At 35.2% G+C, this 13,106-nt stretch overlaps 2 protein-coding genes, 1 long non-coding RNA gene and 4 other non-coding genes across 11 annotated transcripts in view; 1 reads left to right on the forward strand and 6 right to left on the reverse strand.

Annotated features, from left to right (window-relative positions):
* Positions 1 to 733: 733 nt before the first annotated feature.
* LOC127124192 (U1 spliceosomal RNA) lies at positions 734 to 894 on the reverse strand. Its single transcript, XR_007803818.1, has one exon. It is a non-coding gene; the product is annotated as a U1 spliceosomal RNA (small nuclear RNA).
* Positions 895 to 2,265: 1,371 nt separating this feature from the next.
* Positions 2,266 to 13,106, reverse strand: part of LOC127120107 (uncharacterized) — an 83,615-nt gene continuing 72,774 nt past the window's right edge. For all 4 annotated transcript variants that reach the window (XR_007803085.1, XR_007803088.1, XR_007803089.1 and 1 more), the window contains one exon: positions 2,266 to 2,910. The gene's annotated coding sequence lies outside the window, so the exon portion shown is untranslated. The remainder of the gene's footprint in view (positions 2,911 to 13,106) is intronic.
* LOC127120109 (uncharacterized) overlaps positions 2,266 to 13,106 on the reverse strand; it is a 50,425-nt gene continuing 39,584 nt past the window's right edge. The window contains exons 2-5 of one of the 2 annotated variants that reach the window (XM_051050497.1): positions 6,844 to 7,066; positions 6,338 to 6,379; positions 4,840 to 4,982; positions 2,266 to 3,243 (exon numbers count right to left, since the gene is read on the reverse strand). In XM_051050497.1, coding sequence (XP_050906454.1) covers positions 3,123 to 3,243; positions 4,840 to 4,982; positions 6,338 to 6,379; positions 6,844 to 7,011 — 474 coding nt within the window. In that variant the 5' untranslated portion in view covers positions 7,012 to 7,066 and the 3' untranslated portion in view covers positions 2,266 to 3,122. Of the gene's footprint in view, positions 3,244 to 4,839; positions 4,983 to 5,564; positions 5,866 to 6,337; positions 6,380 to 6,843; positions 7,153 to 13,106 lie in introns of those variants that run through there. The other variant, XM_051050498.1, reaches the window with a different exon arrangement.
* Positions 3,242 to 4,957, forward strand: LOC127120115 (uncharacterized). Its single transcript, XR_007803106.1, has 2 exons — positions 3,242 to 3,543; positions 3,601 to 4,957. It is a non-coding gene; the product is annotated as an uncharacterized LOC127120115 (long non-coding RNA).
* LOC127124077 (U1 spliceosomal RNA) lies at positions 3,804 to 3,964 on the reverse strand. The gene has a single exon (XR_007803717.1). It is a non-coding gene; the product is annotated as a U1 spliceosomal RNA (small nuclear RNA).
* On the reverse strand, positions 4,524 to 4,673 carry LOC127124393 (U4 spliceosomal RNA). The gene has a single exon (XR_007803897.1). It is a non-coding gene; the product is annotated as a U4 spliceosomal RNA (small nuclear RNA).
* Positions 6,000 to 6,116, reverse strand: LOC127124603 (U5 spliceosomal RNA). Its single transcript, XR_007804075.1, has one exon. It is a non-coding gene; the product is annotated as a U5 spliceosomal RNA (small nuclear RNA).

Below are 13,106 nucleotides of genomic sequence, written 5' to 3' on the forward strand. Positions count from 1 at the left end.
TACATAAATTGTAAATAATTATAGTTTTTATTGATAATAAAAAAATTATTTTTAATTTATTTACAATGACCGAGTTTCCTTTTAATGAAATATAGAATTAATATAGAATTAATATTTAAAAACAATTAATAAAAAACAATTAATGAAAAACAATTATATTTCCTTATTATCATTAAATAAACAATTAATATAGAATTAAAAAAAAAACGAAATTCTTCGACACCTCGTCACTTCAAGTGACGAGCCTACAAAGCAAAAAAAATTCAGCATCCCCTCGTCACTTCAAGTGACGAGCCCCAACTGAAAAAGGGGGTAGATTGGGAATTTTTTTCCAGAATGGGATATATTGGGAAAAAAAATTCAATAGTGGGGCAAGGCAGGAAAAAACTCATCATTCTATGTCCTTTTAAGGTCCCTTTCCATTTTTAAGGCTTAACATAACAACTAAAAAACAATGTCCTTTTAACTTCCCTTTCCATTTCTAAGGCTTTTAACATTACAACTAAAAAAGTGATTTTTCTTTCTTAACTTTGAGGCAAGTGACCCTCTACAAATTAATTGACATATACACACTCTACTTTTTCACCAAACCCTCCTTTGCCCCATCCAAAAGAAGAATTCTTCAGATGTGAAAAAAGTTCCCTAAAATAACCATCAAATATAGGATCCAAAATCCCTAAAACAACCACAAAATATAGGATCCAAAATCCCTAAAACTATTAAACTTATTTTGGAAGGGGCCGGGCGAACGCAGGCCCCCACGGCAACAAATTATGATGTAGGCTCCACCACTTGGGTAGACCTTAGGCTAGCACCCCTTCTAAGTGCAATGGAGGTCACTTGCCTAGGCCATGGACCTTGATGATCATCCATTGACTCCATCCAGGTAAGTATGTTGCAATGAATCACACGCTTGTTCTTTATACCTCATGTTCCGTACTATTCACTCTAACAATTCCGATGTGGGACTAGTGTTAACATGATATTTTTTTGTGAAAGATAATCCTCATTTAAATCTAAACTACTAATGAAGCAACAACATGCATCTTGGTTTGCACCAACCAGTTTTACCCTTTTTAGTTCATTTCCAATCTGTTGTATACACTTTCTCGAAACAAAACCGTGCAAGTTGGCATAAAATGGAGTGTTATACCGATGCTTAATGTTGATAAATCTCCCCGACTTGTAGTCAACATGTTTTGAAGAAATGTTAATTTTAATTGGTAAATAATAGCAGAGAAAGTTTCGTCAATATGAAAATATGGGGGTACCAGGTATAAAAGAGGGGCTGGTAGGTTAAATGCTCTATCGTTTCAATGCACTGATTCTACGCGAACCTTACATCATAACTTTCAGTGTCTTGTATGTTGAAGTGGACCTTATTTTGCGTCAATTTCTAACATTGTCAAATTTCATACTAACATTTATGTTTTGTAACGAGATTTATCATGAGTTACATAATGTTACTATTTCATATTTGATTTTGGTTTTACTATGATTTGATCTTAGTGTATTTTTTTTATGCGAAGATACTGGTTCCCAAAGGTATTGTTTATGGGAAGCAAACAAATCAAGGAGTTACTCAGGTGAAATTTCAACGAAGCAAGAGGTCATTTGCTGAGAAACACGCTGGAAGGTCTCATAGTTCTCAATTCATATTGGAGGAATGAGGTCCAATGCCATGTCTATGTTTAAAGTAAAACCTAGTCATGGATCTAGGTTGTCTATCTAATGCCATTTTTGTGCATTACAGGATTCAACATACAAGTATTAAGAGGTAATTTTTTTGTGTGGATATTATGCACGCTCCTATAAAAAATGATCCAAGGATCAATTTTCTCTATAATATTGTCCATGATCCAAGGATCAATTTTCTCTATAATATTGTCCATAAACACAGGGAGTTTCGTGGCCTCACATATGCTTGAAAACGAACGGGGTTTGCAGGGCAAAGGACACCAATTCCACAAAGCATGCATGTCACGTAGGTCAACATGGAAGTGAAACAACACTCTTTCACTTCATCGGTATCATTGATTTTGTTGCCATTATTCTTTTTAAGTCATTTTACTTGATTTTTGGAGTGCATTTATGAATTTTTTAGGCTTTAAACTCTCAACTAATGTCGTTTTTCTGGAATTCTATTTTAGAAGTGAAACTAAAGATTATTGATAAAAGTAAGTGTTTTTCACTAGCAGAATTGTTTTTCCTCAAAACAAATTATAGTCATCCATGTATTCTTTTAGTACATCAACAACAACAACAAAAAACGAAAAGTTAAATTTTGTTTAGAATATTGTTGTGAACTTTCAAACAAACATGTAATGTGAAGTTAGGAATTCTATACAAGCAGAAAAATAAAGGAACAATAATCACCAAATATTGAGAACATGTCGGGCATGTACGTTGGACTCCATAAAAATATTCTTGACGTTGAAATCTCCATGTTCTCTAAAGAAAACTTCATTGCTAAGTGGGGTTTTGATACAAGGTCTCAAATTGAATTTAGCATGTGTCTACTTACAATGGCGAGGTTGTATGCCAACGTTTCATCGACCATCAACATCCTTTTCAGAAATGAAAATTTTCACACATCGACCATGAAAGTCACAATTCAAGGAATCTCGTGCCTTCTGCATTGTCTCCTGAGAACTCCATCAAGGTACCACTATAAGGCTTGATGTTTGATTTAAGTATGTCTAGTTGCTTGTAAGTGACACACCAGAAGGCCTAAAATCTATTAAGAATGGCTTAAAATTAGTGTTCGATGCAGAAATAAAACAGCTTAAGCAGTCTGAACCCTGTTGTGAAAATGGAATATGACACAGCTTCTGGTGTGCTACGGGACGTAACGCTGGCTACGGGCAGACCGTAGCTTAGCTCTGATTCGTCATGTTTTGTTCTTTTCACCTGAAACAGAGAGAAACCAAAAATACCTCACAATTTTCATGATCAAAATCTACCACCATGGCTATAGCATACAAAACAATCTTGTACCTTAGTGTTAGACTTGACATATTTCATTCAAAAACACCAATGAAAGAAGATACACAAGTGTTCCTGCCAAACATCAGATTTCACTGAGGGAAGAAGACAACTCCATATCTTCCTCTGAAATCTTCTCATCCACAAGTGTTCCTGAAGAACTCCATTAATTGGTTTTTAAAAGGTTCTCTAAAACTCACTCCGCGAGAATATGACACAATAACCAAACCCTCATTTGCCCCATCCAAAAGAAGAATTCTTCAGATGTGAAAAAAGTTCTTTGTAAAAACCATGCAATTTTTAATGAAAATCTCCATATGATAACTTAAAATTGATCAAGGAAATGAATTAATGCTAAATAAGAAAAGCACTTTAGAAACATATTAACAATGTGGCCCAAGATTGTTGAAATCTGAGCATGAATAAGCAAGGCCTGACTTGAACAGGATCTATGCTATAGTTCTAAGGAGACCAGTACATAAGATCACTTTTTACCTTTTCGTGTACAATTTTTTTGTGATAACAGACCCACAGATTATCATTGTATGTCCTTTTAAGGTCCCTTTCCATTTTTAAGGCTTAACATAATCAACTGAAAAACAATGTCCTTTTAAGGTCCCTTTCCATTTTTAAGGCTTAACATAACAACTAAAAAAGTGATTTTTCTTTCTTAACTTTGAGGCAAGTGACCCTCTACAAATTAATGGACATTTACACACTCTACTTTTTCACTAAACCACCAAATATAGGATCCAAAATCACTAAAACAACCACCAAATATAGGATCCAAAATCCCTAAAACTATTAAACTTATTTTGGAAGGGGCCGCGCGAACGCAGGCCCCCACAGCAACAAATTATGATGTAGGCTCCACCACTTGGGTAGACCTTAGGCTAGCACCCCTCCTAAGTGCAATGGAGGTCACTTGCCTAGGCCATGGACCCTGATGATCATCCATTGACCCCATCCAGGTAAGTATGTTGCAATGAATCACACGCTTGTTCTTTATACCTCATGTTCCGTACTATTCACTCTAACAATTCCGATGTGGGACTAGTGTTAACATGATATTTTTTTGTGAAAGATAATCATCATTTAAATCTAAACTACTAAGACGTATTTGTTCCCAAGATTTAGTGTTGGAGTTGTATGTACACCGTTTATATCAACTTAGCATATCAACAATTCATACACCAACTTGACCCCTACTTACAACTTAGCAGATCAACAATTCATACAACAACTCACATTTGCAACCTCCATTAGGATTTATATCCATAACTTTGCTCTTGTTATGAAATCAACTCAGGTCAAATCTTACAATTTATATCAGTTTTTATTTAGTTTCAAGTTAACGTTTTTAATCTTGAAAACATAGATCAATGTTAATTTTGCTACTATAATGTTAGTTGCAATATTATATTTTATGCTAAAATAAAAAATAAAGTTTGAATAAATTGAAAAAAATAGAGTATCAATAATACAGACTTAAAAAGTATATCACAAAAAAAATACAAATATATTAACTAATGTTGTAGGACTTTACCCCTAAGGGAGCCCTTCCAGAAATTCTCAAAGGCTTGAGTTACCTCAAGCCTAAGAGGGGGTTTGGAAATAGTTTTCAACCAGCAATAGACGCGCCTCGGTTAGAACCTCACTAGCTGCGTCATTGCCCCAAGCGCAAAGATAGAATTGAATGAAGAATAAGCTTCCTTTTTATATAACTTCAAGCTTATCTAATTCCTCTCATTAGCAATATGGGACTTAGAAGTTTTGGCAACAACTAAGACAAGCAAATAGTAGAAAAATAACCCCGTCATCAAACAAGTACCAAAGTTATTGAATTTTACTTACTTATAATCCAGCCACAAAATGACAATCTTCAACTCCCAGCTTTGACCCCTACTTTTTCTACATCCGAAGGCTTTCGGTGGAAAAATCTTTAGGAGACAAAGATGTGTTGATGGAATCATGAAGCACGCTGACCGAAGCTTAATCTAACATTTGTACAAACATTGACATGAAAATAACATAATCGAAGTAATTTAACGCAAACATAGCGCATGAATAAGAACTCACCTTGCAACAGGGGAGCTGTATTGAGCTAAACGATTTATTCCATCTTTTATTTAAGTAAGTCTTTAGCGACCTCACCATTTTCTTGATCAAAATCTACCATGGCTATAGCTCACAAAAGAATCATGTCGAAGACAAAGAGGCTTTTTACCTAAGTGTACAGATGCAGGCCAGCAGAACATTCATGCACTAAAAATAAATTACAATGAAAGATGAAAGAAACAGTACTCTTTATTGCACAACAAGGTGATCATTTTAACTTTTTCAAACAGAATGATTAAGCATATGGATTATACAAACTGAACCACTTCCGATTATGTCAAGATTTCGCATATAGATTATACAAACTGAACCACTTCCGAATATGTCAAGATTTCGCATATAGATTATACAAACTGAACCACTTCCGAATATGTCAAGATTTCAAAAGTTTTATCCAATCACTGGATTTCACTTAAGAGTATAAAAAGTAACAACTTCAGTGGGAAGGAGACAACTGATAATGTTTAAAAACTAGTCAATCATCAATATCAAGTGGGTCTAAGAGTCTCTTCTCTTGTATTATTCCATTTGTCTAAAGTTGAAGCATATGGTAAGTGATCTGATTATGATTTTCAAAGGCCAGCATAACAAATTCTTAATCTTGTTTTCTCACTTCTAAAGTGTAAAATACTGAAAGATTATCACATTTCTCACTTCTTAATCTTGTTTTCTCACTTCAAAGAGCATAACAGAAAGATTATCATTCAGCTGTAAAATACTGACATCTAGTTTCCCGGAAGACCTTGTAGTAATACACATTTCCTATTAAATTTAAAAATTACTAATGAATAATAATGTGGTTTGTGAAATATTCAAATAAGTTACTAGAAAACCATGGACAGAAATCAAGCTTAAGAATCTTCAATGAACATTGAGAAAGTTGAACTAAATTGCAGAGCCCTCAAAATTGAGAACTCTTCCAAAAACTAGCGTATGCCGCTAATTGTGACGCTGACACGGTATTCTTTAGTAAAAGGCGAAAGAATAGTTCGCTATGTCATCATCACACGGCTCCGTAAATGATAGCAATGAGAGGTGCTTTCATTTTATATGTAAGCACTATAGTTTCTTTTATGCAGTAGAAGATGTGGGACTTGAGTATGATACCCACTCACTTGACCCCTACTTTTAATTACTAAAGTATCCCAATCTATAGCAACAAATGAACTTCAATGCAAATACAGCACATGAATAAAAACTCAACTTGCATCGTAACAATCTTTAAAACCCTCACCATTTTCATGATCAAAAGAATCCTGTAGCATACAAAAGAATCCTGTAGAAGATAAAGAGGATTTACCTTAGTTAGGCTTAACATATTTCATTCAAGAAGATAGTACTCTTCATTGCAAAACAAGGTGATAGCTATGGAGTATACAAACTGAGCACTGCCAAACAACATATTTCTTTTAGACTAAACTACACCGGCGACACCGATAATAATTTAAAAAATGAATAAATTAAATATAATCACAAATGTCGGTATATGTGTCCGACACACACATTTTTTCAGAGGTGTCGGTGTTGCATAGAACTATAGGATCTTTCTTTCGAAACCTCAATTCTAGCCTGGTGGTGTTTATCCCTAAATTAACATGGATGGATGATGAGATTTGAGAAGCAATTTTACATGGCAAGTTAATACAGACTCAAAACCCTTTTTTCAACCGACCCAAAACATCATTTGCAAATATTTATGAATATAAGGTGATTTTTTGAGAATGGAATTGTATTGTTTACCTTGCTTGCTTCAAAGAGAGAACATGCATGGAAGCTTCCCTTTCCCAAATAGAAATGGAAACAGTAAAAACGAGAAGCTGGAAACAGTAAAAACGAGAGACCTAGAATCCTTTCCCTTTCCCAAAGACAACTTGCTCGGTTTCCTTCTTCAAAGCATAAGAGTAACATTGAGATTCATGCTCCATTTATCAAAATCATCATGAACTACAGAGGAAGACAAAACGTTTATGACAAAATGCTTTTCCTTTCCTGTTGGTTTGGTAAAGTGTTTTATTTTAGTTCATTGTATTGTTGCCACTTAACCAAAAATGTTCAATTATATATTATATTTTATTAAATTTTCATTTTTTTAATTATATTTTTTATGAATAAATCAATCACTTGTTTTTTATCTTTTATCATTTTCTAATTAAACTCAAATTCATGATCAAAATTTTAACTAATAAAATATGATAAGATTAATTTTAAATTTAATTTATTATATCATATTTACTCCTTACGTACTCATTATCCCACCAATAAAATTGAACACTTTATTCTCCCCTTAATCGTTTGCCTAGTTAGGGATGAAAATATTAGACTTTTTCAAATAGTCTTATATTGATTAAAGTATTTAATTATTGTCGTCGATTATTTCACGGACTAGATAGAGTTTGAATCTTTAATAAAGATAATGCGTCACAGTATCCTTCGTTTCTTCAAAAGAAATATCCTCACCAAATTAGACATCCCATATGTCATTATAACCAACAAAGTTCGCAAATTGAAGATTTTGTGATTTATTAGATGACCTGCATGTGGTTCAACATCCCAGTGAATTAGTGTAGTATAAAGTGGTTGACTTGTTGTTGCATAATTGAATGCAAATTGCAATGCGAATTGGAACTGATTTATGAGTGAATTTTCGAATAGAAAACAACCTCTGCAATGCTGAAAAATGCAGTATTTTGGCCTTCTGGTTCAGGTATAACCGGTTACATGATTTGGTGTAATCGGTACACACACGAAAAATGTGTTCTGTGGCTATTTTTAGGTGATGTAATCGGTTACATGATTTGGTATAACCGATTACATGCAGGAAAAAGATGTGAAAACATGCAACTTGAATGACATGTTGGGGAGGTGTAATCGGTTACCTGGTTTTTGGTAACCGGTTACATGCACGAAAAAAAGGTTTTTTTTAGTCTATTTGGTGGTATGTTGGCTCATGTGAACACATAGGATATGCATTTCTCTTGATGACCTATCATGTGTATGTGATTTGGTATGTTTTTGCAGGTCTAACTCATGATGTGGTATTGAACAACACTCGGGCATGATGCGGAAGCTTGAACATGAAAGACTCATGGAGAAATGAAACGAATAAAGTATAGGATGGTTGGTTGACTTTTTCAAATAAGGATTTTCCTTGTGTAATTTATTTTGTAGTTTGGATATTTTGTAAGATGATCGCTGATTTTGTAATGAAATGGATTCTTAAATGAATGGAGTGGTAAATTGGTTTTTAAGAAGAATGGCTTCCTCCAAATTTAAATATTTGAATTTCTCGAAATTGTATCTCTTGATCTCTTGAATGAAGCATTGTGCCACCAATCTAAGCCCAAGATAATCACTAAGTAACTTCAATACCCAATGCCATGATGTAACAACATAACCATAATCATATGTTGAAGATTAGATTTCCACAAATTTGATTCACAAGAAATGAACTAACCATTACTATCGTGCCAACTTCACTTCAGTATCATACTTAATAACCCTTGAATCAATGATGTTTGTTATTACTATGCAATTGTGAATGAATGCAGGTGGTATGTAGATGAGTCACAAACCAATAGTCAGATGAAAATGGAAGGGCAAAATTTAGGGTATGACAATACCGTTTAACAAGAAGCCCCATTTCCTCATCATTTGACTTCTCATTATCACTAGATCCACTTTCGTCATGCTCTTTTATTGTGGACCTGGAACTAGAAGCCACAAGAGCAATAAACTTCTTTTCCACCTCTTTTTCTTTGTTCTTTTCTTTCTTAACTTTCTTCTCATGCTTCTCTAAGCTAATGAGCTCTTGCTCGTGTTCTTCAAGCTTACCAAACAAAATTATAGTGTATGAAGTCAATAGGTTGTTAGCTTCCTTGATGGCAGTGACAGTCCCTATTAAGACATCTCAAAATTTTGTTAGTAACAATATAAGTGGAAATTGCCTTGCCAAGTGCATTCGAACGATTTATAAGATGATTGAATCTCTTTCGATCGGTAATGGTTTCACCATGCTTCATGTTAAAGAGTTCAAACTGTTGATTTAAAATGTCGATTCTAGCTTGGTTGACCTCATTTGTACCCTCATGGCCAGCTTGTAATGAGTCCCACATAATTTTAGTGGTTTCACAATGAGAGACACAATAATGTTCATCAACCCTAAAGCGGAGATTAGAATATTCTTTGCCTTTTAATCACAATACCACTTTTTCTCATCTTCTGCATCCCATTGTACTTCCGGCTTAGGTACAACAACACTACTTGCATTGGTCATAGTTATTTCAAATGGACCATTTTGGATGACTCTCCATATTTTTCTATTAATAGAATTCATGTGGATACGCATACAATCCTTCCAATAACCATAGTTCTCTCAATGTTTCACCTGCTTTCTGCTATGTTGTTGTTGTTGTACTCCCTTTTCACTTTTTTGTCATACATGGATGTGAATTGGGCTTAAACAAAAAGGTGGATGGGCTTGGAAATGATTTTAAATTGATAATGGTTTTGGTTTTCATATGTAATGGATAATGAAAAGTGGTTTTTGGGTGATGATAAAATGAAAAGTGGTTTTTGGGTAATGATAATGAAAAATGAAAAATGGGTAATGTAAAATGGATATGAAAAAATGGTTATTCAAATTGGATTATGGTTTTGGTTAATGAATGGATGTGTTTTGATTAAATGGATATGGGTTGAACCACACGGGTTAAATCGAAATGATTGAAATTCTAACAATAAATCGAAACCGAACTTGATTTTCAAAACGATGCAATAACCTTTAAAATTAATCAGAAACTCAAAGATCAATTCTATTCGAAAATCAACCTTGCGTTAAAAATCAAATTGAACTTTAAAAATAATGCAACTCCTAGAATTAATTTGAAAAAAGATGAAATGATTTTTAAAACCAAATTTAAATTCCACTAATCAAATTCAACCTCAAAACTCAATTTAAACTTCGAAGATTAATCGGAAGTAAAAATCAAATTGAGGCTAAAACCAACTCGAAAAAACATTATGACATAATGCTGACTATAATGATAACATGCAATGAACCGATGAATCCAACTAACACGACTTGCAAATCAGATTGAACCATGGTTTAGTGAAATGAATGGATAAATGTATCAATGCACCAAGAAACATGTGATCAGGAACCAAATGGCTGATCAAGAATGGTCATGGATCAAGAATCAAATTAGGTGTAAAACCACATGGCCACCTGATTAACAAAATACGTGGAAAACCCTGATGATCAAGGCATGGTCAGGCCTGATCAAATGCCTTCAAATCAAGAAATTTACCAAGAAAATGAAATTGTTCACCAATGGCATACACCAAGGGATCAAGGTTTGGATTGCCTAATCCACCTCAAACTACCGATGAGTCTTAGTATCCACTAGGTACCAGTACAAGCCATGAATTCAAGTCATATGTCTTCTTGTGTCGAACCATGCTTATTCAAATGAAATGAATGATTATGAGGATATGCAAATGATTAGGGTTAGTGGCCTATGTGATTATTATGAAGGGTAGGGTGAATTTCGGGGTATGACAGTTGCCTCTTTTTAATCTCCTCGGACCTGAATGTACGGGTAGCAACGACATCCAGACAATCAAGGTGGGAGGGGATTAAATACTAGAATATCAGGAAATTTGCCCGCCAGGAACAAATGGGATGAAATGCGAAGATAGGTCGTAAAGAGATCTTTACTGGGATGTGGGATGAACAAGCCAGTCTTTGTGCAGGGCAGCTGCTAGGAATTTGAATGTTATTTGGTGGATGTGTATATGAGAGGTTAGATGTGCATGACGTATGCAATATGATTGATGATTTCTCGTCTTTCTCTTAGCTTTTATTCCTTTTCATTCTTTTTCTTTCTCATTCTTTTTTTTTCTTTATGTTTGTATTCTTTCTTTTTATCCTTTTTCATATTGCCCTTTCCTCACCTCCCCCATCATGTCTTGGCATGCAACAGGTGATCGAGGTATTCTCGCAGGATTCCACGACGGCAAAAGAGATGAGCATTTGCAAAAGGCAAGTACCCACGGATAAGAAGTATTGAAATGGGCCCTTCTGCAAAAGGTAGAGAGGTGTCTTGCTAAAGGAAAGCAACTCAACTGAGAAGCGGCATTCTCTTGCAATAGACAACAACTGCTCTTTAGCAAGAGAAACAGAATCTTCAACATCAGTTAAGACAAAAGGTACAGACAGATTTCTCATACAAAAGATGATGAGAACTTCTTGGCAAAAGGTCAAGAAGAAGATGGGAATGAGTGACAATCTTGTTGGGGATATGCGATTTTCTTGCACAACAGGTAGCAACGGCTCCTTTGTACCAGAAAAAGGTTTTCCAAACAAAAGTTTAAGAAGAAAGATGGTTAAGTTTTTCACAGAAAGGGTGATGAGAACTCCTTAATAATAGGTTAAGAATAAAATTGAGGTGGGATTCTCGTACAAAAGGTAACGAGAATTCCTAGACACAAGGTCTGTAGGGGGGTCTCACGCAAAAGGTAGTGAGAAAGTTTCTCAACGAAAGGTTAAGAAGAGAGAGCTTCCCACACAGAAGGTAGCAATAACTCCTTATCACGGGAATATCTCTGATGCAAAAGGCAGAGGATACTCATAAAAGGTAAGCATGTTTAGGAATAGAAATCGTTGAGCAAAAGGGCAAGGAGGAGATGAGGTCCACACATACGAGTGATAGATACCAATACAAACGAGTATCAAAAGGGGTTTAACAACACGAACGACCTTGAGATCAATACAAACGAGTATTGAAGAAAAAGGGATAACACAAATGAGTGTCAAAGATCAATACAGACGAGTATTAAAAAGAGTTGACATGGATGAGTGTCGGAGGTCAATACATACGAATATTGAAAAAGGGAGATATCAACACGAACGAGTGTAAGGAACAATACAAACGAGTATTGAACAAGAAGACACCAACATGGACGAGTGTTTAAAATCAATACATACGAGTATTGAATGAGAAGGTATCAACACGGATGAGTGTTGGAGGCCAATACGGACGAGTATTGAAAAAGAGGATCAACATGGACGAGTATTGAAGATCAACACGGACGAGTCCTGAAGATCAATAAGGACGAGTATTGAAGAAGAAGGCTAACATGGACAAGTGTCATGGGTCAATACGAATGAGTATTGAAAAAGAAGGCCAACACAGACGAGTGTCGAGGGTCAATACAGATGAGTATTGAAAAAGAAGGCTAACACGGACGAGTGTCGAGGGTCAATACAGACGAGTATTAAAAAGAAGGTCAGCACGGACGAAAATGGAAACTTCACTAGGGATCAATAAGAACGAGTATTTAAATAAGAAAAGAGGGACCTCCAATGCAAAAGGCAGGGGATCACTTACGAAAGGTAAGTGACTGGTTTAAGATTCCAAAGGTATTTTCCAAAGGCAACACAAAGGAGATATTTCGGGAAAACCTGCGGGGAACACCATCCCAAGGTTTCATGATAATGTTATCAATTGGGGAGGAAGGATGTCTCAACGGAGGATTCTTTTATGCCCTCGAGAAAGACTTTTATGCATTTATGCATGTATATTTTGCATAATGCTCCATCTCAATGGAATATGCTACGCGCTTCATGATGCAATGATATGTAATGCAAGATTGTTTACACAAAAATCGATGGTATGGGTATGTCTGGGTTGAAAGCCATTTGGTTTTTATGTGATAAGGCTCCCACAGGGATCTGACTTCCCAACATCGTAGCCCCATAGATTCCATGAGGATGATCTATCAAGTTCTGGACCCTACGGAGCATCCAAGTTGGGTTTGAGCCACCGGGCTAACCGCTACTCTTTGTGAGGAATCATCCGAGTTAGGGTGAAAACCAAGGGTTGGCAGAGATTGTTCGTGTATCGGGACATCTTGTCCTAGATATTGTGGTTATCCTTCAGAGATTTTTTTCAAGAAAAATCAAATTCATGTTTACTTTGAATACCTTATTGTTATTTTCCCCA

This window comes from Lathyrus oleraceus, chromosome 2, assembly GCF_024323335.1.
Source record: "Lathyrus oleraceus cultivar Zhongwan6 chromosome 2, CAAS_Psat_ZW6_1.0, whole genome shotgun sequence".
Taxonomy (NCBI): Eukaryota; Viridiplantae; Streptophyta; class Magnoliopsida; order Fabales; family Fabaceae; genus Lathyrus; species Lathyrus oleraceus.